General features: G+C 47.5%; 4 protein-coding genes across 4 annotated transcripts; 2 read left to right on the forward strand and 2 right to left on the reverse strand.

The window, feature by feature from the left end:
• Positions 1-2474: 2474 nt before the first annotated feature.
• On the reverse strand, positions 2475-3831 carry C8R40DRAFT_1177526 (uncharacterized protein; the record flags this gene model as incomplete). The annotated part of the gene is made up of 5 exons (XM_046232700.1): positions 2475-2674; positions 2730-3333; positions 3391-3585; positions 3634-3662; positions 3717-3831. 5 exons carry the CDS (start codon positions 3829-3831, stop codon positions 2475-2477), a joined length of 1143 nt encoding a protein of 380 aa, XP_046079772.1.
• A 544-nt stretch (positions 3832-4375) lies between these two features.
• C8R40DRAFT_1177527 (uncharacterized protein) lies at positions 4376-5032 on the reverse strand (the record flags this gene model as incomplete). Its single annotated transcript, XM_046232701.1, has 3 exons — positions 4376-4660; positions 4711-4815; positions 4871-5032. 3 exons carry the CDS (start codon positions 5030-5032, stop codon positions 4376-4378), a joined length of 552 nt encoding a protein of 183 aa, XP_046079773.1.
• A 3336-nt stretch (positions 5033-8368) lies between these two features.
• C8R40DRAFT_1260346 (uncharacterized protein) lies at positions 8369-10218 on the forward strand (the record flags this gene model as incomplete). The annotated part of the gene is made up of 7 exons (XM_046233812.1): positions 8369-8489; positions 8538-8693; positions 8746-9068; positions 9150-9202; positions 9296-9451; positions 9503-9645; positions 9694-10218. Coding segments are annotated over exons 2-7 (1344 nt in total), but the record flags the coding sequence as incomplete, so codon positions are not given.
• Positions 10219-10739: 521 nt separating this feature from the next.
• Positions 10740-11799, forward strand: C8R40DRAFT_1061265 (uncharacterized protein; the record flags this gene model as incomplete). The annotated part of the gene is made up of 2 exons (XM_046225418.1): positions 10740-10817; positions 11479-11799. 2 exons carry the CDS (start codon positions 10740-10742, stop codon positions 11797-11799), a joined length of 399 nt encoding a protein of 132 aa, XP_046079775.1.
• Positions 11800-26373: the final 14574 nt, after the last annotated feature.

Here is a 26373-nt window from a genome sequence, read left to right on the forward strand (position 1 = left end):
GGTACCAAGAGACCAGACGAATCAAATTGATAGTCATGGATATACTCCAGCCTATAAAATTAGGAATGAAGTCTCGAGACCAGGTGTAGAAGAAGATATAGCAAAGAAAATATTCGATGCTAAAGTTGATTTGAGTACAAAAGAATTAGCAGCTTTATCACCTGCTATCAGAAAGATTATTATGCGCAAGATACGCAATAGAAGAGTCCGTCCAAGGACTAAAACGAATAACTACGTATCAACTTTATCCGAAGATGGAGAAACTGAAATTTTGGACGATCCATCTAGGGTACAGATGATTGATACATGCATTAGAATTGAAGATCTTTGGCAGGATCAGGCGGATATGTTTGAAGTCTTGACTGAAAGTCGTAATGACATCCCTGTGGGATCTATAGTGCAGAAAGATATTGTGGAAAGTTTTCTACGAGACCTTTCTATTGATTATGAACGAAGGAACATTGCCATAGTTGCTAATCAAAGCGTGGCATATGAAGATCATAATGATCATCCAGTGGTAGTAGCGAATCAATCCAATGGATTACGTGCTGTTACTCCTGAAATCAATAATAAAGATGAAGAGATTGAAAGTGTATTGGACCAAGGTTCACAAATTGTTGTAATAGACCGATTGATAGCTATAGGTTTAGGAATCACTTGGGATCAAGAATTCACGATCAGAATGCAAGATGCAAGTGGAAAATTAAACCAAACTCTTGGTTTAGCAAGAAATATTCCATTTAAATTTGGTGAAGTTACGGTGTACTTACAACTACATGTACAGAATAAAGCGCCATTTCAAGTGTTATTAGGGAGACCTTTTGACGTCTTGGTGGAAAGTGAAATTAAGACCTTTGGAAACGGAGATTCCGAGATAACAATCAGCGATCCGAACTCACACAAGAGGGTTACTGTAGGAACCTATCCTCGTAGCCAGAAAGGTCAAAACATTCAAATTAATACCTCACGGTATAATGAACCAAAGAATGTTCCACCTGATAATGAAAAATCGACAGGTGAAAATGATTCAAAGGGAAATTTTCATTCCTCGATGAGTTGAGTAGCGACCAAGGAGAGGATGAATACGCTATAAGCTTCCACTTTGATGAAAAGCAAAACATCGTATTAGATGGATACAAACGATGTGAACAAGAAATGTTCTCTAAGAAAGAGCTTTCTGAAGCATATGTTCTTGCATCTAGAGAATATTTGAAGTCTCAAGATGATCAAGCTGAAGAAATAATTGATTGTTACCTTAATCAAAAGACGATTGGGGATAAACAAGTATTCTGTGTATGGAGAGATGGTGTTTTAGGTGAATTTGACGATCAATTGAATAATGACCAATTCAATTTAAATCCTATAAAGTCGTTCTTCCTCCAGAATGGAAGGATCAAGCCTAAACCCATACGAAAGAAAGTTCAGAAGAGGCGATTTGTTGAACCTATACCACAAAATTTTAGTTTGGGGAAGAATTGCGATAAATCTGAATCCACAGAGACCACACAGAATCAATGTAATAACGAAAATACCTCTGAAACGATCAGAGATGATAATTGGAATAAACCTAAAAACTCTCAGAGAACTAAGAAGAGAATAGTTCAATATGAAGTACTCAAAAGAGGGACTGAATCATTTCAAAGATCTCAACCGAGTTTTGAGAAAGTAAGATATGAGTCGAGGCAACAAAAGAAAGGAAAGGCCCAGGACTCGAAGGACAAGAATTAAAACTTCCGGTTCAAACCTCTTCAGATGATGATGTTGAGAACGAGACTTACAATGGATGGTTATACAAGCACTTCATCAGTAATGTCATTGCGTTCTCTCCAACAGGTATGATTTCAGGATATGTGCAGAATGAAATCAAACTTGACATTTGTTCTAGGAGAAATCATTGGTTGTCGTCTGAATGTGCCCGGAAGTTGGCATGATTCTCGTGTTGCACAACCAATTTATCGAAATCTTCTCAGATCTACACCTGATGGGTTCTATCTAGTTACTGATACTGCATTTCCTCGAGGCACATCACAGATAGAGGGTTGTATATGTGCCCCAATCAAGGAAGGAACACGTCTTCCAGCAGATCAGGTCAAACGTGAGGCCCTGCTTGCATACAATAATCAAGCACTATCATTTTGTCAAACATCAGAGTGGGGTATGCGCTTAATCCAAGGAAGTTTTGGCAGGTTACGTGTCCCTCTAGATGTGAATGATGAGAATCGACGTGAAGACTTACTTGAAGTTTGCTTGCGGTTATGCAATTATTGCACATGCACAGTGGGTCATAACCAAATTCAGACTGTATATATGAGTATTTGGAAAGAGGGCAATGTTCAGGAGAAGATCTGGAGGGACTTCGAACACATTGTATTTGGTGAACAACGTCGAAATGACCAAGTCCGTAGGTTTCATATGGAAAGTATTAATAATGTAGGTAATATTTAGCATGTATCAGAAGGAATGAATATCAGGCATTAGAAGCTTTCACGGTCAGGTTGAGAATGTTTGTCACAGTCGCCTTGGGATGCTTCAAATGTCGGGAAAGAATCTTTATGGTGATGCAGGTGACGAGGAGTAACAGAAACAGATACTGAAGCTTGGTGGCCAGAAGATCCAGCCACAGAGCCTGGAGAGACTATCACATCAAGTATTGAGCTTTTATCTCGATGCCGAGCTATTTGAACAAAATATCAACCCAGGATCAAAATAAGAATGAAATACAAGCTTACGAGGTGTACGAGGAGGGTGAATTGACATAGGAAAGCGCGTCTGAACATCAGAATAACACACACAAGCCCCAGGTTCAAGATTTTCTTGGTTATAGTCCTCATACCTGCCTGGGCTTGAAATGTCTTCATCTACGTTGAACGAACGAGAAGAGCATCCTCCTTTGGGATAATGTATTTCCTGCCTCACCCAACGCTCAGGTTCAGGGGCTGGTTCTTGTTTACATACACAAGCATGAGGAGGAACAGCACAAGATGGAGGGCGGAAACTATGAGCAGGAGCTACAGGAGTCTGCATAACAGCAGACATTATCTCCAAACAATCGGCATGCATCTTGGCACAGTCAGCACACTGCTCAGCCTGCATTAAATCCCTCTGCAATTCATCTAGACATTGGCGGAGATTTTCGGTTGTGCGTTGAAGTTCTCGAAGCTGGCTAGACATGGTCAACATGCTGGTGTCTTGTAAAGTACGGGATGACTGCTCCTCAGCCCTTGCTGTCTGTGCAACAGGATGCAAAGCTGCTGAAAGAGTATCTACAAAGTCTCTGCTGCGGGTTACTGATGTCTGTCGTCCAGTAGCACTGGACTGCTTCTTAACAGTTGCCTTTGATGAGGAAGAAACATATTAGTCATGTACAGATAATGTAAGATCGAATATTACCTTTGATTTCTTCCGCATTGGTGCATTCTTGTTATCTGACTCTGAGTCTGAATCATTATCATCGAAATCACCTATATCCGAGTCATCAAGATCACACGTTCCTGCCTTGTCGTTCATCAATTCTTCAATCTCAAGAGCCTCCTCCACATTCCGAGGCAGCTCCGCATCCCCAGTGGGTTTCGTTGTCTTCACCAGCTGTCATATCAATATTAATGTTGTCAGACAAAAGAAACAGGGCCTTACTTGCTTGTATTTGAGTTCGAGTGATTTTGCTAAACGAGTAGGTCATCCTTGTTGCTCCACTTGTTCATTAAACTCATCAGCACATCGGGACCAAGCTTGTTGGCCAAGAGGAAGGTTGCGCCGAAGAATTTCAAATAGAATACCAAGATCCTCGTCTGTATAATTCGAAGAACCACTGGTGCGTCCTGTCAAGTCCATGCCGCGGGCCTCCATTCCGCCGCTCGGGATTCCGAAGATCCATTCCTTATTGTATTCTCTTCCTATTGTTCTTTCTCGCTACACATATCCTTTCGTTCTAGTCTCTCATTATTGTCTTTTACTCTTTCGTTCTAGTCTCTCCTTATTGTCTTTTACTCTACCCTGCAGGTACTACTCGTATAGCTCCTAGTAGTTAGTCTGGTGCTCCGCACCGATGCGCCGTTCCGTAGATATAAATACTGCCTGTACGCTACTGTAGTTCCTCAGTTTAATTATCGACTTAGATTCCCTCCTTAACTCTGTGCTCCTCTAAGTCTTCAGGCTCTCCGCCTTGAAGTACTCTCCACTATAACCTTAGGACTTAGACGTTCTCTGGTTTGCTCCTCGTCACCGGCGATACCGCCGCTCCGACCTGGCTGCTACTTAGCTCCTCTCTCTCTACTCTCGATCTCCGGGGACTAACGGCGTAACGGCAGTGTTGTTAATAACTTCACTACTGTCCCACTCGTCTTCTGCACTTAGACACCTTGTAGCTTTGGCACGGTTACACGGTGTACATGATCTTAACACGTCCCTTCTGAGAACCACGTTTGCATTTCCGAGAAGCAGTGTCATCGTCATCTACATCCGGAGTAGCCTTTGCTTTGCCTTTACCTTTGGAAACAGAATGATGAGCACCGCCTACTTTAGTAGCTGGGCGTGCAATTTCAGACAGTATTTTTGATGGCGGTGGAAAGTCATCCTCGTCATCAGCAGGTAATAGAACACTTGCAGGATTTATTATAGAAGGCCCCACTCCCAGAGTTTGAGTTGCTTGTTGATAGGGCTGCTGATGTGGATGATCAGAACATCAGTTATTAGAGAAATAACATGCCTTACCTGTATCCCAACAAAATTACAATCCATGAGATACATAATACATACTATATCGAGTTGAGCATGGGGAGGTACTGGTGAGAAATTGGACCTCCGAGAAGGATAGGGCTAAATCATGAAAATTTTAGTGGATACTTGCCTCAACAAGGCTGACACAACTCACTAAGTTATTGGTCTGAGCATATTTGGGCAACCAGGTGTTGTGAGGACCACAGACCCATTCACAGCCTTCAGCATTGCGATGAATCTCATCATCATTCCTGTTATTAGTATGCATGAGAAGTAGGGCAACAAAAAGAGAGTCAAGGATTAAGAATAAAAGCATAGAAGTAAGAGTTGATACCAAAGTTCTGCAGATATTTCTCGGACTTTTAAAGAGCTCTCAGTTTGCAATTCAGCCGATTCTTTGCATAGACACGCATCACGACCAATGTAAAGGACAGGGAATGACATATAGGTACTCTCATCCGTAACTCTAAGAGCAAATTCAGGTCAGTTTGCACAGACTACTGCATTTTATTGAATAGCACACCAAGCCCGAGAATGCTCAACAGCAGGATATTCCCTGTCTAGTGACTGCGTAACAATATAAACCTGACGCAATGCCTTTTTTTGAAGTGCAACACAAACTGCGGTACCGGTGCCAAAAGCACTTCGAGGTTCCTGACCTAGAATATGCCTTGTAAACATTCTAAAAACAACATATGTGTGAAGAATACATGAAGACTACCTAAATTTCCAGCAACTTCAGCAAAGATACGCAGCATTTCCAGTCAAAACCTGCAGTGACATGGAAGAAGAAAGGCAAAGCGTCAGATTGTTTCTCACATCGGAGATGGAAATATCATCACAATTGGTCTAGAAATGTGATGGTGCTGTAGTGCGAGTGTCCGTTGTAAGTCTAAACAGTCGTATTGCTTTGTAAGTTCCAAAAACTGGGAGCCTGTCCCGTACATCTATAGTAAATTGTCATGCCCTGTCCCTAAAAGCTCCCCTCATTACCCTTCTAGACATCCCAGAACCGCGTATCAGCTCCTTCACACCTCCCAAATAACCTCCCATGGAACCCCCATGAACCACGGAGCCCTAGCCAACCTCCTGACCAATGCTAACCTCCATCTGAAGCGACAGCTCCGCGACTCGCATATGCCGCCGGACAATCCCCTATCAATTTAGCCTCATGGGTTCCGCACTTCACGCCAGCCCCATTAGATGCTCGTTTATTACAATGTCCCATTACCTATTCAGCCGACCTATATAAGTATCCTCTGTAACATAAGCGTCCCCAGCTTGGTATATTTTGAACACACACCCTTTAACATAGGTCCAGTCCCTGTCCCTTTGTACCTGCTACCTATACGGAATTCTCTTTACTCTCTATTTCTTTATCTCTGTTTCTCTCAACTCTGTCTACCGTCTCTACGATCGTCTATACAATCCAATACACGCTTTAACTTCACGTCTAAGCAACCCGAGTGAGTCTCTGTCACGAAGCGGCAGAGGCGGAGTGACTAGCGGAGCAGGAAGCGGGGTGACTAACCCAGGCAGTGAGGCGGAGCGACTAAGCGGAGCGGAGGCGAACTGGTCCCAGATAATGACAGAGATATATTGAGTATCATAGTCATAGGTAATAATAAGTAAGCACATACCTGGTCCCAGATAATGACAGAGAGGTCAAGATAAGGGACCAGGCTGTGGAGGGTTGGCTATATATACATAATCTAGTCTGCGAGAAACAACGATGTAATACTGTACAGTTCAGGGGCAAGGAAGGAGGCAGAAGCCGATAGAAAGAGAAGGTGGGTCAGGTGGATCAGTAATAGATAGATCAGTAATCGATGGAGATTGACAGCGATGGGATGATGTATTGTACAAGTAAAGGCATCGAGACGGTGAGAAAGGGAAAATGATAGGGGCTGTGTACTTTATGACAGTCTCCGAGCTCCCTCAAACAATACTAAAGCTCCCCAACGCCTACCGCCTTGGTAAGCTAACCTCCCCAAAACCTCCTTGAGCTTCCCAATTGCTCCATAAGCTCTGGGACCTCAGTCTAGGTAACGTCGAAGCTACCTCCTATGTCAAACTACTTGCTGCTTCTCCGTTACCACCTCCAACGCTCGAGGACGTCCACCTCCAACCCCCAGTTCCCGGGACCTCCCCTTCCGGGTGTATACCTTCTCAGGAGCTTATACAGTCAAGACCTATTCTCCATACGACCTATTCGATCTCACGTTGACGTTCTAGCGAGTACAACTCCTCCTACGCAATGCTACTAGGTTCCGTACCTCCACCTCCTCTATTTTACGCCTTAGGGACCTCCCTGAACCTTACAGGAACCCCTTCAAGGGTCACATCTCTCAATCCCAGCCACTACTAGGTCACTCCCGTCCTCGGTCGCAGTTCCCGTAGCTCCCTTCGAGCTCCAGCCTGCTCCTAGCACGCTACAACATAAACTTCTCATACCAAACCTATATTAAGACCTATTCTGACCCAGGTCTTACATAAATATATAGGGACTATTGAGACGTATTGTTGTGCGTGAGGCTGCGACGTGTATGTGAAACCTCAGCTAGTATGTAGGTAGCATGTAAGTCATTTAAATATCTGTAAAACCTGGAAAGCAGCTGACAGCGCTGTCCAGCTGGGAAAGCACTCCCAGCAGTTGATCAATACTGCTGGGAGTGCTTTCAGTGCTGGACAGTGCTCTCCAGCCAGTATCCTTGCTCTGGCGAACATCCATGTTTTGCAGATGAAGAACAATAAGAAGTGAGAATGATCGAAGGAAACAAAGGAATGTCAGTCATAACCTGAATGGCGACGTTGCATATGATGGCGGGCTCGACATCTGGTACATCTGCTCCCTCTACAGCGCTCTAGACAAGGGGGGGTCAGGCCTCTTCCAGAACAAAGTCTGAAAACTGTGGTGCCACCATCAAATTTTGCATCCCTTATACGCGGTGTCGGCTTTGCTCGCTAAACTTCGCTTACAGTGGTTTAGAAGATAATCTGAAATTTCAGAGCCCACGGGAGGTCACCCTGTATCAGGTAAGATTCTGGGAATGTCCCGGATCAAGTGGTGGTGTACCTGGTTATAGGAATATAGGATTTCGGACTCATCGGGAGAAGCACGTGCTCTCTGTACACGTGGGTTACCGAGAATTGTTGGGCACTAATAGCGTCTCTGCCACCGACACTTTGAAATGCCCAGCTCAAGTCCTCGTAAATCTGACTCTGCATATCCTCCCTACGATGGCACTACTGTACGACAATCCGAAATGCGATCTCGCATCAAACGGGACAATGCCGACAACCTGATAGAATGTAGCCCGACGACGTTCTTAAAGACCTATGCCTCGAATAAACAGCTGCGCTCCAAGGATCTAAGGGGCGTTGTCATGAATGCACTGCAGGAGGATAAGCTCTTAGACGATAATGGATGGACTTCTCTCCGGAATATGGGAAAGGGACAGAATGAGAACGAGACCTTTGCATTTCTAAGCCAAGTCGCCGAAACCATCATTTCCGCTGCCACCAAGCACGATACAACCTTAGAGCCTCAGGCCGTTGCCCGCCCGTCTCCTACTGCTACATCTCAACACTCAAAACCGGGATACCGTTTCTATCCTGACTGGACAGCAGTGGTCAATGTGCTCTCTTCCAGCATTCACGTAGATGCAAAGCCTTCAAAACTCGGGGCATCCAGAAAGACCTCTGTCAAAACTTCGGACATTGCATCCATCGCAGAATTCAAGCTCGAAGATACTACCGACAAGATTATTGATGTAAGTTTTGCGATGAATGATACAATCGATCTCAACTAATGAAACTAGAACGAGGACAAAATGGCCGGGGCTGCAAATCAGTTGCTTTGGAATGATCCGTGCCGGGAGCGTGTTCTAGGTTTCACGGTTGAGAAAAAGCGAACCCGATTTTGGGACTTTTCGCGATGTGCAATCGCAGTGTCCGAGCCTTTTGATATCAGCGAAGTGCGTGCCTCAGTTCTGTTAACAACTCCCCTCATCGCTGAGATGGCTTTAGAAACCTGAATTACTCGTCAGATTTCTTCTTTTTGTCATTTTCGCCAAAAAGCATGAAATCGGATTCGATCCTACAGTGCACAGGATCTCCGTGGGCGGCGAAGATTGCTACTGTTATGAAATCGGCAAGTCCTTCTTTCTCACCGTTGGGTCGCCGCTCTCCGAAGAAGCTGCATATCGGATGGTCGGGCGTGCTACTCGAGTTTGGGTTGTTGTAACACTGTTTGCCGATAGTAATGGAGACATTGAAGTCGGAGGAAGTAGGTTTCGACGAGGTGACGCTAGACGTGTCCTGAAGGATGTTTGGTTATATGACGAGGCACTCTGCGAGCGAGAGATCCAAAAAAGTATTAAGGAAAAGCTCAATAAAGAACAGAAAGCCAAGCTCAAGAAACACTTTCTCACCTTCATCATGGAGGAGGTAATCGTCTTTGAAGGGGAGCCGAGGCTTACTCCCAGGCCCCAAAACGGGGAATTCCAGTCTACAGCTTGGCAAACTGATCCCTACTTTCATCAGAACCCCAACCCTTCCACATCTCGTGGAACCAGAGAAAAGCCCCCTCGCACCGAAGTCCAACCTATCATGATGTCCCGGACACACACGCTGCGGAAGCATGTCCGTTCTGTAGTAAAGGAAGAGTGTGAAAGTCTTTATCAACTCACCGATTTCAAGAATGCTTTAATATGCTGGAGAGATATGATCATATGCACGTCGTTTTGCCATTTTTATGAATTGATCAAACTCATGATAATTTCAGGTCTTGATCTTTTCCGTATCGCTGGCTTCATTCATCGTGATTTGAGTGGAGGAAATACACTGTTTTTTGAAGGCAGGGGGATAATATCTGATCTGGAATACTCCAAGAGGTACAATGAAGTGTCGAGTCACGATCCCAAGACGGTATGTCTCAGCCTAGTTTAGTACATCCAATACCTAACGTGGCACCAGGGCACGCCTGATTTCATGGCTGCAGAATACCAGGCGAATTATTTTTTTTTCCTTCCCTCTCCAACAGACACAACCGCAGAACTCATGAAATCACAGCGCCAGTGGTTTTCACCCCATTTTGTACATGACATCGAATCGGTTTACTGGCAATATCTATGGTTCCTCCACAACCGCATCCCTAAAACTTCGGAACCCTCGCAATCAGCATTGGAAGAAATTAAACAACAAGCTAAACTGTATTTTGGTTATGGTATTGACGGAAATCACACCCGCTTCGACGTCATCCGAAACGAAGCAAGCAATGTGTTGCTCCGAGGTGTCTTGGAATCTGTGTATCGCCCTCTCATCCTACAACTTCTCGATCTGTCGATAACTCTGCGTGAAGAATACCGGCGGGTTGTCAGGTCGCTTCCCATGAAAAAGAGCGATGATGCTTGGCGGCTGGGGGACGTGTTCAATGGGGATATTTATGAGAAGTTCCTCGGAAAGCTCCAGGCTGTGTTGGATGCATACCCGGATGGGTACGCGGTCATCACTCTCGATGCTGCCCGTTGAGCGGAAGTGGCGATCTTCAAGTTCTGGCTGCAAACCAAAGAAGTAGCATGTACCCCCAGAACTTTAAACATCTGCTGGTGGGGCTGGAGTAATTGGTATCAACGATCTTCGGCGCATAAACAACGAGCCTATTAGGAAAAAACGGCACCCGGTAAATGATACAAATATCATCAATTTTTAGAAAATCTTTGTTAATGTGACTATCGCTGTCAACATTTGCTAAGTAGAGAGTGTAGAGTCGGAGTGAACAACTCCTTACGTTTAAATTTTGAAGTATCTATCAGCAGTGCAATCCTCTTCCCCGGCGCTTCAGGAATTTAAGCGCCTGAAACACGTGCGGACACTCCGCACACAACTTGAATTGACCTATCGCCTGTTTCTTATATTGTTTCTTCATATTGTCATGATCGTATAACAAATGGGCGAGAAAGTGGTTACTCGACCGTGAACCCAGAAGGATGATGACCTTCTTCGAGATACCGTGGCAAAATATGGCACGCAAGATAACTGGTTGGCAGGCCCTTGCCAGTGAGGTACCAGGTCGAGACAACAAAGCCTATATGGTGCACGTCACCTACCTGCCACTACCTGTGCACCAGCGTGGGAGCAGCCTCAAGGAGTAGATGAATCCTTTGTTCCTCTTGTGAAAAGATAGTAAATAGATAGGGGATGAAATGCTCTATAGGGATTTTGGAACAAGTTGAATTTCAGAAAAATCATGGGGCCGTTTTTGCCGTTTCCTTTTATAGTAATATTATGTAATATTGTAGTTCCCTGATATAGTAATATTTATCTATTGATCTCTACTGATACATTGCCAGTGATTCAGTGAATAAGCTTCTTGAGGTCATCTTCAAGGCCAGTCAATCCAGCCTCTTCCAAATCAGTTCATTACTGACATCTCGGGGTTGTAGGTCTGGTTTGGGCAGTATGCTGAGCCCCAAATGTTGTCGTGCCCGGCCTGCACAAGCACAAGCTGCAGTTTTCTTTGTGTTATGGTAAGTGGACATTATAGCATCAAAAATTTCAACATTCTACATTTATTTCATTCAGTCCACACATAATTCTATGTGTATTATATCGTGTCTGGTAATGAGCTGGCGATTTTGCCGCTTATTCAATATTCCCACGCTAGTGCGCAGGTAGTGGTAGGTAAGTGACGTGCACCATAGAAAAGTGGGTTGTCATAATTTCTATTCAGTCTACCACTGTATGAACATACTCTCTTAGAGATGGCTTCACTGTCTTTCCCCAGCAGTCAAGAAATTGCCTTGGACTGCAGACAAAGATTATCTTCTCCTTTCTTTCCTCAGTGCTCATGGCCCTAAATGGTCATTCATTGCAAGGCAAATTGAAGGTAGGACAGATGATGCATGTTTGAAACAGTATAGTGAAGCACTTCATCCTACCTTGAAGAAAAATGAATGGACCTCCAATGAGGAAGCCAAACTTTTACAGGTATACAGCATAATTGGTGGCAAATGGAAGGAAATAGGATCTCAGCTTCAGCGGAGTAGCCTGGCGTGCCGTAATAGGTACTTTTGCAGTTGAATCAATGGCACTGTATTCTGGCGCAACATATATTTGATCATAGATTCAAAGCCCTTCAATGTAAAAAGAAATCTATTGTGCAAACTTCTTCATTGACTGCACCTGCTCAGAACGAATTTGAATCAGGATCTCCTTATTACCCACCCGGATTGTATCCCTTGTTTCCTCTAGAGGATGTTCCGGCTACTTTCCAGGAGCCAACTTCGGAAGTACTGCTGATGTCTACACTTCCCTCATTTCAATACTCCTCTTCGTCATTGAGTGCCGCTCTTGAGGAACGACTTCCGATCTCACATCACTCTTCATACTTTGAAGCCATGCTCATAGATGCCACATATGATCATACTTATCATCTGCGACCCCTTCACCTTTACTTTCGCTCAAGAATTCAATGAGGGTTTGATGTTGCTGGATGACCTCTCTGACCCCAGTCATTACATAACGGACAGAAAATTTCTATTGACTTTTTATTTTCATCATAACTGGTCTTGTTCCCGATGACAATGGGATCTGCCCAACAGGAACATCTCGAATGGAAGAATATTTGCCTGCTATCAGTACAACCGTCAAATCACCACTATTTTAATTCTCCAATCCTCCAAGCCATAGCTCGTTGTACTGGAAAACAGCCTCAACGTTGTGCTACTTCACATTCTCCTTGTGATCTGTCTCCTCACTTCAATCTGGATGCTGGTGATCACGATGATCAACACCCTCCTGTCGACCCCAACGATCTGGGTGCCAACAACAACAATCCTGACAATGACAATCTGGATGACAACTCCGGTGGTTTACCGCGTGGTGAGCCTGGTGGACCTGGCGGACCCCATACCCCAATCTCTCTTGACATCCCCAACGAGCAATGTGCTATGTTGGAGCTCCTCTCTGGCTTCAAGGGTTTGATTGAAACCCTCAGTACCATTTTAGCCGCTCTCAGCCGACCCTCTGACAGCTCTGAATCCAAGAACAAGGTGAAGGAGCCAGAGGTATTTGACAGTTTGGACCCCTGAAAGCTCAAGACATTCTTTGTCAATCTCGCCCTGGTCTTCAATGACTGTCCAAAGTATTTCACAAACCAGTGGAAGGTGAACTACACCCTATCCTACCTCGGTGACTCAGCCAAAGAATGGTTTGTCCCTGATTTCCTCGATCCGGATCTCAACTTGCTGCCGGCCTGGACATCCTCCTTCAAAGCCCTTGTAAAAGAGCTTCAGGACAATTTCGGCATCTACTATGCCCAGGCGAGGCCGAAGATTCTCTCGGTAACCTGAAAATGAAGGAAACCAAAAACATCCTGAAGAACAACCTTTGTCTCTTCTGCGGTGGTAAGCATCAGATTGCTGACTGCAATAAGTGAAAGGCCTGAGAGTCAAAGGGTCATGCTGCTGAGGTTAAAAAAACCCCTGACGCAATGCCAATCGTTGTGGAAGAGGAATTGGAAAACTAATCTGCAGCTCTTGTTCCCCGGTATGGAACAGGAGCTGCGTTGATCAGGTTCGTACCTTACCTGGGGAGTTATATCTCAACACGTCCGCTCTTTCTTCTATTGAATGACCTCTTGTAATATCATTAACTACTGAATTCCTGTTATTCGATTTGGCTGAACCTATCTCTTGTTAAGATCATGTACACTGTGCAACCGTGCCAGAGGCCACAAGGTGTCTAAAGGTGGAATGCCAAATGGGACAGTGGTGAAGTTATTAACAACACTGCCATTACACCACTAGTCCTCAGAGATCAAGAGTATAGAAGAGAGGAGCCAGTAGCAGCCAAGTTGGAGCAGCGGTAACCCCGGTGACGAGGAGTGAACCACAGAACGTATAAGTACTAAGGTTAGAGTAGAGAGTACTTCGAGGCAATGAGCCTGAAGCCTTAGAGAAGAGCTAAGTTGGAAAGGAGATCTAAGTTGATAATTAAACTGAGGAACTACAGTAGCGTACAGGCAGTATTTATATCTACGGATTGGCGCATCGGTGTGGAGCGCTGGACTAACTACTAGGAGCTATACGTGTAGTACCTGCAGGGTAGAGTAAAAGACAATAAGGAGAGACTAGAATGAAAGGGTATGTGTAGCAAGAAAGAACAATAAGAATGAGATTACAATAAAAGGTAGATCTTTGGAATGCCAAGTGGCGGAATGGGGCACTGAGGCATGGACTTGACATCTCTGCTCTTCTCAAATTTCCTACTCTTGTTCATTCTGGCTCTACTGACTCTTTCATCGATACTCGTTATGTTTCTCAAAATTCTATTCCTACCACCAAAATCTCTCCAGTTAATCTTCATCTCTTTGATGGTTCATTATCTTCTAAACCCATTACCAATATGGTGAACATCGCTGTTTGGTTCCCTTCTGGCGAGCTGCTTCTATTGCCCTTTTATGTCACTCATTTAGATTCATCTTGTAAAGCAGTATTAGGTTACAGTTTCTTATCCCGCTACAATCTGTTGATTGACTGGGCATCTCAAGACATTACGTTCTGTAACACTTCACTTCCTGATTCTCCACAGACGTCTGTACCTTCTGCCACCAACACTGTTGATGCAAAGGTCGCTGTTCCGCTACCAGACCCTTTGCCATCAGTTTCACTGACAATTCTGGAAACCCCTCCTGGGGATTCACTTCACTCTCACTCCTGCTCTCGGATGTTACAGGCTAAGCCCCTCTTGTCTAAATTCTCCTTTGAACTTATCTATTCCTATCCTACGGTCTCTCAATTCGCTGCTCAACTGGAAACTCCCGAGGTCGACATTGCACTGGTCAGTGCTGCCATCTTTAACAGGGCTTGCAAGGACACTGGTATAGAGCCAATTCTCCTTTGTGCTATCCACTCAGAGGTTGCGGCCCGTGCTGCCAACGACTCCTACTGTCCCTCCACTTCATCATTCTATTCCAGAAGAGTACGCCGAGTTTTCAGACGTCTTCGACAAGATTGCTGCAGATTCATTACCTGAACACAGACCCTATGACTTGAAGATTGATTTGAAAGAAGGCGCTTCACCGCCTCTCGGTCGAATTTATCCTCTGTCTGAAAAGGAGTTAGTCACCCTTAAAGACTTTATTGACAAACAGCTGGCCACTGGTGCCATCACCCCATCTTCCTCGCCTCACTGTCATGCCTCACCCCGAATTCCATAGCCCATAACCTCCTTAAACATAGTTCCCAACCTCCTCAGCCCCCTTACCTCTTCAGCCCCCTTCCCTGAATCCCTGAAAACACTCCCAATGTCCCGCAGACCTCCTTACTGCTAGAACAACCTCCATGATCCTTAGTTCCCCTCAATGCAACCGAACCACTCCACGACAGGGTCCTGGAACCCCGCACATGGACCCAGGTCTTACACTCACAGTGCTCCGGTACTCTTTGTTTCCAGGAAGAATGGGAAACTTTGGCTTTGTGTGGACTTCCGTGGTCTCAACTGCATCACCAAGAAGAACCGCTATCCTTTGCCGTTGATCTCGGACCTCCTCAACGCTCCGAAATGAGCTAAAATCTATACCAAATTGGACCTCGCTCACGCTTATCATCTAGTCAGAATTGCAGAAGGTGACAAATGGAAAACCACCTTTCGGACCTGATACGGCTCCTACAAATGGAAGGTTATGCCTTTCAGTCTCAGTAACGCACCTGCTGCTTTCCAACATTTTGTTAATGACATCTTCTCTGACATGCTAGATGTTTGTGTCTGTTAAGATCATGTACACCGTGTAACCGTGCCAGGGCCACAAGGTGTCTAAGTGCGGAAGATGAGTGGGACAGTAGTGAAGTTATTAACAACACCGCCGTTACGCCATTAGTCCCCGGAGATCGAGAGTATAGAGAGAGGAGCTAAGTAGCAGCCAAGTCGGAGCGGCGGTATCGCCGATGACGAGGAGCGGACCAGAGGACGTTCAAGTCCTAAGGTCGAGTAGAACGTACTTCAAGGCGTTGAGCCTGAAGACTTAGAGAAGAGCTAAGTTGAGAAGGGAGATCTAAGTTGATCTAAGTTGATAATTAAACTGAGGAACTACAGTAGCGTACAGGCAGTATTTATATCTATGGAACGGCGCAGCAGTGCGGAGCGCCAGACTAACTACTAGGAGCTATACGAGTAGTACCTGCAGGGTAGAGTAAAAGACAATAAGGAGAGACTAGAACGAAAGGGTATGTGTAGCGAGAAAGAACAATAAGAAGAGATTACAATAAAGGGCAGATCTTCGGAGTACCGAGCAGCGGAATGGAGGCCCGAGGCATGGACTTGACAGTATCCCCCTCTTAGGCTTGAGCCCTCGAAAGCCGTTAGTATCGGGAAATACTATTAGTCACCAGAGAAAAAATTCTATATCCCGTTAGCATCGGCAATTATCCTTTTTAGTCATCAGGAAAATTTTGTTGGTTCACCGTAAGCCGAGTACAATTCGAAGGAAAATTTTCGCTGGTCCGTGCGCAGTTTTGCCGTATAAAAGGCCCAAGGTTTTGCCAACAAGACCCAAGTTCCAAAACTTCTAAGTCCACAAACATGACTACTAGTCGCACCACCACCACTACCGTTTCTTCAACCGCCGGCCCTTCGAGGTCACGACCCGTACCACCACCACCTCCTACCGACCCCGCCGTTCAAGAGGATGAAGGCCTGGAAAACAAAGACGAGGACGATATAATTAGGAGGGCGCAGGAGAGAGTGGAGAAGATTAAGGCTAGGAAGGCGGCTGCAGTGGCGAAGAAGGCCGCGGAAGAACAGGCTGCAAGGGCAGCAGCAGCGAGAGAGAGAGCGGCGCAGGAGGCGCAAGAGCGGGCCCTTCGGGCTCGTCAGCAAGAGGAGGAGGTTGTGGAGCGGAGAAGGCTCTTGGCCAAGGCGGCAACCACCAGAAGTCAAAGAGGAACTTCTCCAAGTGAGATGTCCGCTTCTCCTAGGAGGCCGGTGGTAGAGATTCGGCGGAAGTTGACGAGCAAGGGGAAGGGAAAGGCCAAGGCTCAGGTGAGTTTTTGAGTTCCGTTGGTACCAATATCCTTATTTACCATTCGTCGATAGCCGGTCGGCGGATATCCGGACGACGGAGACAACGATGACGACGATGAAGACGACCGAGCACCATGCGAACGGTGCAAGAACAAAAAGCTCCCTTGCCAGATGCAGGCAGGCAAGAGGAGTTCCATCATCTGTAAGCCCTGTCACAATGCCAAGGTGAGGTGTTCATACTGAGGACGCCCCACCACCTCAAAACAACGGGAAGGCGGGTCCGGCGAGCGTATCGCCATCATGGAGAGTCAAATGGCGCAGAGTCTCGCCGATCTCCGGGCGTTACGAGAGGCGGACTTGAAGACCCACCAGTACCTCCGCCAGCTGCTGAGGAAGCAGGAAGACAATCATGCCCGGTTGATAGCTATAGAGACCAGGATGGCCATGATGGGCATGGGAGGAGGATCGGCGGCGGCGCCGTCGAGACAGACTACCAAGCGGCGGCGCCCGCTGAAGCGGCGGAGGGTTGTGGAGGAAAGTGACGAGGAAGATGAGGAAAAGGAGGAGGAAATGGAAATGGAGCAGGGAATGGAGGAAGATGGAGAAGGAGAAGAAGAAGAAGGAGGGATGGAGGCAGAGGAAGAAGGGGAGGAAGATGGAGAAGGAGAAGAAGAAGAAGGAGGGATGGAGGCAGAGGAAGAAGGGGAGGCGCCGGCGCCGACAACGGCGAAGACGGTGGCCTCGGAGAAGGGTAAGGAGAAGGAAGTAGTAGAGTAGTAGTAGTATCACGGACATCGGTCATTGGACATCGGCCTTTCTTGTAACTTCTTGTAGCCTTCTGTTGTCTTCTTGGTTTTCCTTTTTGCCTTTTTTGTATATAAAAATGTTATTGTGTTTAAAGTCGGAAGCGAATGGGCCGCGAGGCGGCGTAAGAAGTAAATAGTTCGAAGTATAAGTAGTTTGAGTGTGAATGAAAACATAAGTGAAACAGTAGATTGAAGGAAGATAAGTAATTAAGAGAGAGAGATAAACACTCAATTTACTATCATCGTGTTTACCCTCTAAATGCACAAAGTAAACTTCGGCGGAGCTCGGCGGGAAAGGAATAAGGAAGAATATGATTTTTTTTGTAATCAAGGTCCAGGTTTCTGAGGGTATCCAGCATGGAAAGCGGGTACCAGTTCATCAGCATGTAATTCATCAGCAGCAACCCAAGAGAATTCATCGTCAGTACCTTCGTAACTGGCCCACCGAATATAGTAACGTAGAGGACAACGCTTGTACCTTCTGTCCAGCTTGGAGTCAAGGATTTCGGCAACGTTGTATTCCTCTTCACCATCAACTTCAATTGGAGGTGGAGGAGATTGAGTACGATTCAGGAATGGATTCGGCGTAACCGGCTCCAGATGTGAGACGTGGAAAACCGGGTGAATTTGGCGAAGATAATCCGGGAGCTTGAGCTCGTAAGACAAAGTACCAGGTCGACTGATGACCTTGAAAGGACCAAGATATTTTTCAGAGAATTTTTCAGTAGGACGAGTAGAGCGAATGTGCTTAGCAAGAACAAATACTTCGGAGCCGATCGGGAACTCCGGATGCGAGATTCTTTTCCTGTCAGCTTGTTCCTTGTAACAGGATTGAGCTAGAAGGATTTCCTCTCGAAGGAAAGCATGGAGTTCATCAAGGTTGACGACGAAGTCTCTAGCTAGGTCAGACTTCATGTCGACCTCGGGCCGAACAGTGATATTTGGATGGTATCCTTTGTTAGCAAAGAACGGAGTAATACCTGTGGAAGCATTGGGAGCGTTGTTATAGGCGAACTCGGCGATCGGGAGTAAAGGCGACCAGTCATCTTGTTGGTAGGAGCAATAGATCCTGATGTACTGCTCGAGAGTCTGATTGACACGCTCAGTCTGCCCATCGGCTTCCAGATGATATCCAGAGGTATAATGAAGTTCCATGGAGAGCGCTTTACCGAGAGCCCAGAAGAACGCCAAAACAAATTCGGAACCACGATCGGAAGTGACATGATTCCGAACACTGTGCTTAGAGAAAACGTGAATAACAAAAAGCTCAGCTAATTGTTTGGAAGTAATGGTATCGTGAGTCGGAATAAATATAGCTTGCTTGGAAGATCGATCCACGACAACTAGAATAGCTGTGTAACCATTCGACATTGGCAGTGTCATGCCTTGCCTGATTTTGCTTCCTTACCTATCATATTCCTCCTTACTACCTCCCTATATCTCCCCACTGTATACCCAGAGCTCCCCTTGTCCGCTTTTACCATTATGTAATATGCCACATGGCTGTCACATGTATAGTATTTAGGCTGGGGACTCCCCTCGGAGCTCCCCAGCGTGTTATTGTCAAATCTTATCTGGAAACTCTTCCAACCTGGCTTGGTCCCTGTTAGTACAGTCTACTTGTACTTGCTAACAGGGCCTGACACGTCTCACCTGTCATACATTTCCTCTTTATCTGTTTCCCTCAACTCTGTTTCCTTCACCTCTGTTTCACTCAACTCTGTTTCTCTTCTCTGTCTCACCTCTCTGAACACCTCTCTCAACTTCCTGAGCCTCTCCTACAACTTACAGTCTACGTCGAGGCTCCACACCCCCAACCACCTCCATCCTCACCAACTACACATCCTTCCCCCACTCCAGGACCTTTGGCTAGGTCCACCCAAGCTCCGCAACCACCACTGGTCAGGCTCTCTACACCAGTAGCGGCACTTATCCCACCTCCCCTTGTACAGCCTAGGCAGCTGTCCTGCTTGCTTAGGCCCAGTCCAGATAGGACGAGAGCAGGCCTTTTGTGCCAGGCCTCACAGGCAGTTGCTCAATGAAGTCCATGGAGATGGAATCCCATGGCCGGACCGGAACCGGCAGAGGTTTCAACAAGCCGTAAGGCCGATGACGGCGAGGCTTATTGCGACCACAAATAGTGCAAGAAGTAATGTAGTCCCGTACGAAGTCTCTGACCTTGGGCCAAGTGTACTGACGACGTACAGCTTCTAGAGTGCGGTTTTGGCCGAAATGGCCGGAGAGTGGATGATCATGGAAATAGCGGAGGACTTGAAGGCAAAGATTGCCGTGATTAGGGACATAAATACAGTCGTCAAGGCGTAGTAGCTTGTCACTACCTAAGCTCCAACGTTCATTGGAAGGATCTTTTGCAAGTTCCAAACCAACAACGGAGCTCGGGTCGGCGGGAAGGGCGAGGATGATTGCCTGGTGTAGGGCTTCGATATCCATGATAATTGAGGCTCGTAAAGCCGGGCCTTCCAGGAAGGTAGCTCGAAGAGACGCAGTGAGTTGTTCATTAGTAAAGATAGGACGGAAATTATGAGGGTTCACTTGGGCGTAGCCGATATCCCCCTCTTTAGGATAGATGTCCCAGCGTCTAGTTATTGAATCAGGTTTCTCGCCGAGTTTCCCCGGCCGGAAGCGAATGACCATATTAAATTGATGCAAAAATTCAGACCATCGGACCTGTCAGCATGTGAGAACTTTGGTAGTAGAAAAATACTCAAGATTCTTGTGATCGGTGACGACGTCCACTGGATCACCCGAGCCTTCCAGATAATGACGCCAAGCTTTAAAGGCCTCGAAGATGGCCAGTAGCTCTTTGTCGTGGGTATTGTGGTTAAGTTCCGCCGCGTGAAGCATTCTGGAAAGGAAAGCTAGAGGATGAATTTCACCGTCAGCATATTGGATGGAAAGAATAGCCGCAATGGCATAATCGGAAGCGTCGGTCTCCACAATAAGTGGGCGATTCGGCTCCCAATGGGCCAGTATCGGTGCAGAAGTGAAAGCAGTTTTGAGATTTTCGAAGGCCTCTTGACAGCTGCTGTCCCAGATCCAGGGAGCGCCTTTTCGGGTAAGCCGAGTCATCGGCACAACGATATCACTGTAATTATAAATAAAATGATGATAGAAGTTTGTAAAACCCAGGAAGGACTGAATGTCCTTAACTTTCCTCGGAACCAGCCACTCTAGAACTGTCTGGACTTTCTCCTTGGACATAGTCAATTTGTCGGGAGAAAGAATATAACCCAAATACTCAACAGTATCCATATTGAATTCACACTTCTCGGGGTTGGTGTAAAGCCGATGTTTCCGCAATCTCCAAAGAACTTCCTTGACGTGTTCTCGGTGTTCTTCTGGCGTATCAGAGTAGATCAGAATATCGTCAAGATAGACGATGACACAAACATCGAGCATGTCAGAGAAGATGTCATTAACAAACCGCTGGAAAGCCGCAGGGGCGTTCGTAAGGCCGAACAGCATAACCTTCCATTCGTAGGAGCCGTAACGGGTCCGAAAGGTGGTCTTCCATTCATCACCTTCAGCGATTCTGACCAGATGATAAGCGTGAGTGAGATCCAATTTGGTGTATATTTTAGCTCTTTTTGGAGCATCGAGAAGATCTGATATGAGTGGAAGTGGGTAACAATCCTTCTTGGTGATACGATTGAGTCCACGGAAATCGACGCAAAGGCAAAGTTTGCCGAAGGACCGGAGCGCCGTGAGGAGAGGATGATGGGGTGATGGCACCAGTAGCCAGCTGTTTGTCAATAAAGTCTTCAAGGGCGACTAACTCCTTTTCAGACAAAGGATAAATACGGCCGAGAGGCGGCGAAGCGCCTTCTTCCAAGTCAATCTTCAGGTCGTAGGGTCTGTGTTCAGGTAATGAATCTGCAGCAATCTCGTCGAAGACGTCTGCAAACTCGGCGTACTCTTCTGGAATAGAGTGATGAAGTGGAGGGACAGTAGGAGCAGTAGAGGAGCGGCCGGCGGCGCGGGCCGCGACCTCTGAGTGGATAGCACGAAGAAGAATAGTTTCCATACCAGCGTCCTTGCAAGCTGTCATGCCCTGGCTACAACCAGACCAGTCCCAGTACCCACCACACATTGCCATACGTCCTACCCACCTCCCGTATGTCCTCTGCACCTCCCCAAGTACCACCAGACACCTCCCCAAGTATTTCTGACGCAGCTACCCAAACGTCCTTCACCCCGACACGCGTACGAAAACCCTCTAGCCGATAACCCCTTTAAGTATTAATCTCGATTACCTCCCTCCCTCCGATTAGCTACCTCATGCCTCCAGATGTTCCCTTGTTCACTTCCCGTACCTATTTAAGTAACGCCGCAATGTCCTGAAGCCCCAGCTTGGTATATTTTGAACACACACCCTTTTGCATAGGTCCAGTCCCTGTCCCTTTGTACCTGCTAACCATACGGATTTCTCTTTACTCTCTGTTTCATTACCTCTGTTTCTCTCAACTCTTGTCTATCGTCTCTGTGATCGTCTATACGATCCAATACACGCTTTTACTTCACGTCTAAGCAATCCGAGTGAGTTCCCGAGCTCCCTCGAACAATACTACAGCTCCCCAACGCCTACCGCCTTGGTGAGCTAACCTCCCCAAATTTCCTCGAGCTCCCTAGCTATTCTATAGGCTTCAGGACCTCGATCTAGGTAACGTCGAAGCTACCCCTCACGTCGAACTACGTACTGCTTCTCCGTTACCACCTCCCACACTCGAGGACGTCCATCCTCAAGCCTAGCCCCCAGGGACCTACCCTCCCTGGCACATCCCTTCTCGGGAGCTTACAACCTCGAGACCCATCTATGCATACGACCTACTCGATCCTATATTGACGTTCTAGCGAGTACAACTCCTACTACGCAATATCGTATGGTCCCGCACTGTTCCTTAACCTCCCTACGCCTTAGGGACCTCCCTGGACCTCCTAGGAACCCCTCAAGGGTCACCATCCCGTCGTTCCAACCACTACTAGGTCATTCCCGTCCTCGGTCGCGGTTCTCGTAGCTCCCTTCGAGCTCCAGCCTGCTCCTAGCACGCTACAACATAAACCTCCACATACCAAAACCTACCCTAAGACCTATTTTGACCCAGGTCTTACATTATACCAAGCTCTCCCGTCACCGAACGGACTCGTCGCGACGTCAACAGAACGACCTTCTAGTTCCAAGACCGAATCAAAGAAACAAAAGAGCGCCTTATCTCGTGGAAACACGACACAAGCCCAAAAATCGAACCAGGCTGCTAGCTCCACTGTCATCACGGTGGCAGCTGGTCAACGCCTGATGTCCATCCCAGAACAGTCGTTCGGGGATGAAACCGCCAGCAATATCCGGACCCCAGAGGGACGTCAACCGGAGGTTCAGGGGCCCCCTCCAGTGGAACCTGGGATGGGACCACCACAACGGAGGTTTACCTCCATGGGTTACGCCCAACCTGCCAGTAGTCCCATGGGAGGTTTCGCATACTCCCCTACCTGGGGAACGAGAGGACCTCCCCCTGGACCGGTACCGCAGCTAGACAGGAAGTTCACTCTCCAGTCTCCTGAAGAGCCCAGCTATGAATACGCCCAACTGGGAGTGTACCCATGCAATACACCATAGCAGGACCAACTTCCCAGTACAACCCTTGTCCGAAATGACATTGCGTCTGGAAGACGTCATTCGAATTCAGGAGTGTATCCCGGAGGATGTAGCTATGGTCCTAAGGGAGGTATTGGAGTCAATGGGGATTGAAATATTGGGAGACGGTCTCGAATTCTCAGACCTACGAGTACAGTTCCTAACAGTGGGAACTCAACTGGAGATAGACCTCCCAGAGAAGGCCCAGCAGTGGCTGATGACCCCCGCGAACCGATCAGATTTTCTCTGGCTGTACAACGTCCTGTTGGACCGAGAGAGGATGTTGGAACTGTTAGAGGCAGAGGCACGTTACGGGCGATCGTTCCGAAACTCGAGGGGAATACTTCCCCTCCTCCCTCATACCCATGGAAGGGAGAAGGAATTCTGTGGCGAAGCAGGGCTACGTATATTGTACCGAGCCTCTAACTACAGATCAGGAGCCGTACGGTTTGAACCTCCCCCTTCGAGGGTTAACATACCAAACTACCAGGCGGTCCAAATACTTCGGAACGCAAACCTAGCGGAAGCAGCAGCTAAAATCGATGAGGAAAGTAACGAGGATGCTAACGCAATCGCTGCAAAAAATCGTAGACGCAGGAGATACACCATGGCTCACCTCCTGGCCCCAGTGGAGTCAATGCCTGATCAGGATAGTCCCGTCCGGGTCCGTAACGGGCAGATGGTATACACGTACACGCCCATGAGGCATATGCACCAGCTTCTGGTCAGGAGTGAGGAGTCTGAAGCGATGTTGTGTTCGCAGGAGACCCGACACTGGACGTTACTAGCGGAATCAGACACTCTGATGCTGTCGGAGGAACTTTCTGGATCGAATCTAGAAAGAGCTTTGGAATTCCGTCGCAGACTGGTCGCGGATAATCGGGGAACCTCGTATATGGTTCAATGCGGACCAGAGAGCGTAGGGGAGTTCCCTCTGGAGCAATTTGACCAGAAAAGGCAGCTCCATGGATCTGATGGTCGTTTCCTGGCACAGAAACATTCATCGCCCAGGAGTATCGAGGTTCCTGAATTCTTTAACCCCGGTAACACGGCCACGAGGAGCCCCCAGTTACGCTCTGGGACCTCCCCCACGGTACATGCCTTGGCTCAAAATTCGACTCCTCCCCCCAGAGTTAACCTGCAAACGAAACCGGTAACGCCAGTCTCGACACAGTGGTACCAGTTTGGGGAGGTAAGGATGGATGGTGCACAACATTCATCACGGATCTACGGACAAGATCTGACAGCTCGGCTGGTTCCCAACCCTGTACACGTTCCTCCAAGACTGAGCAATCCATCAGTCATACCCTATCAAGGGTCGGTATCGATGCAATCCCACGCGGTGGGAGCGGAGAGTCAAAGGGATCCGAACCAACGAAGGACGTTGGTAGTTCACGAAGAGGCGGTACCCCCGCAGGGAGCCCCTTTAGGAACTCCCTTTGTAACTGGAGCTCAGACGAACCGACCTGGCATGGTTGTCGACTCGGCACATTCTCAGGAATCGGTAGCAATGATCCAACAACAGGCTCGGGTTATTGAGACGCTCCAGGAACAACTCCGTGAGGTAAAGAAAGGATTCACAGCGGGGGAAGTACCGACTGGAGGACCCCTTTCCAAAACAGGAAACACGGCGGGATTATCCGGGCGAGCACCTAGGGTAATGAGAGAATATACGAGGGGGGGTCCTTCTCCTGTAGTTCCCCAGCCAAGGAGCTGGCAAGCTACGGAACCAATATCCTTTAACCGAAACACTCCTACAGGAGCTAAGGATGGAAACCCCCAGGTAGAACAAGCAGGACAGATCCCGGATACTCCGAGTGTGGACCGACGACGTATTCACGAGTGGGGAGCCCGAGTGCAAAGAGCTGAACTAGGGGAGTATGGGAGACCAGAAGGAGGAGCGTACGCGTTGGAAAACGAGGGAGGAGGCAAAGGCGGTTTTAACCCCCCTCCTAGAGTACCTCCCCCACATTTTTCTAGTCAATTGAGAGATCGGGAACGACCTCTGAGTCAAGGGGGACAGGGTCAAAGAGAACAGGGAGGAAGGAGCGGGGGAGGGGCACCACCTCCACCACCTTCCGGGGGACCGGGTGATAGTAATTCGGAAGGTTCCGACGAGGGGGAACAGAACCAATCGAGTAGGAATGGTGGAAGGAGAGAGGAGGACAGAGGAGAGCTCCCCACTGGAGCTCCTGAAGTACCTCCAACATGCTATGACCCGGACCAACCCTGGTACTACGATCCAAGACAAGGTTGGCACCGTAAGGCAGCTCCTAGACCTCCCAACGAGGGACGGAGTACGTGGGAGAGCAACAAAGAAAAAAATCGGATTACCATTGAGTCGAAGCTCGACGTCGGTAAGATCGAAAGCTTCGCAGGTGACGACCGGTCTGCATGGAAGACGTGGGTCCTCAGTTTGGAAAGGATGTTTGGAGTACGACCTACCATCTATGCTCGGGAAAAGGACAAGTGCGCTTTGGCAGCCAGCCATCTCACCGGTGCAGCACTCTCCCACTTTGACACGTTGAATCGGCAACGACTGAAGGGGGAGTACACTTGCCTCGAGGACTGGACGGAGTTTAAACGAGAGTTCGGGTCCAAATTTGGACCCATTGACGAAGCGGACGAGGCAAGGAGGCGATTGGCCTGGATGAAGCAAATGCCGGAGGAAAGCTTCGCCAACTTCTTCATTCGCTTCAACGAATACGCTCCTCTGACCGGGTTTAACGACGAGGCTCTGATAACATACCTCAAAAAAGGGGTAGCTCCCTGGTTGCCTCTACAGGTTGTTACCGGAAGGGAAGAACCTCGATCCTACGACGAATGGACTCGAGTGTTCACGAAATGGGATGGAGCTGTACGTGCGCAAGCGGAGAGTCTGAGGAACCTCCACGGCGAAAAACCACTGCAAGGATGGCTGAGTCGCTTCCCCGGGTTGGAATTAGCACCTGAAGCTCCTTACAAGTCCCCCTTGCGGAGGGAAAGAGAGCCAGCTGATGTATGGACCTCCAATCCGAAACCAGCTGCGACAGGGAGGTTCCAAAACAGGTCCAACTGGAAAGAGGGACGACAAAGGGCGTCTGCAGCTTGGGGGGAAGGAGAAAGTTACGATAGTGAGAATCGAGAGGGGGACGAAGACTGCTGTCACTGCAGGGATGGAGGAGAATGGACTGAAGC

Source organism: Lentinula edodes, assembly GCF_021015755.1.
Source record: "Lentinula edodes strain Le(Bin) 0899 ss11 chromosome Unknown C8R40scaffold_65, whole genome shotgun sequence".
Classification (NCBI taxonomy): domain Eukaryota; kingdom Fungi; phylum Basidiomycota; class Agaricomycetes; order Agaricales; family Omphalotaceae; genus Lentinula; species Lentinula edodes.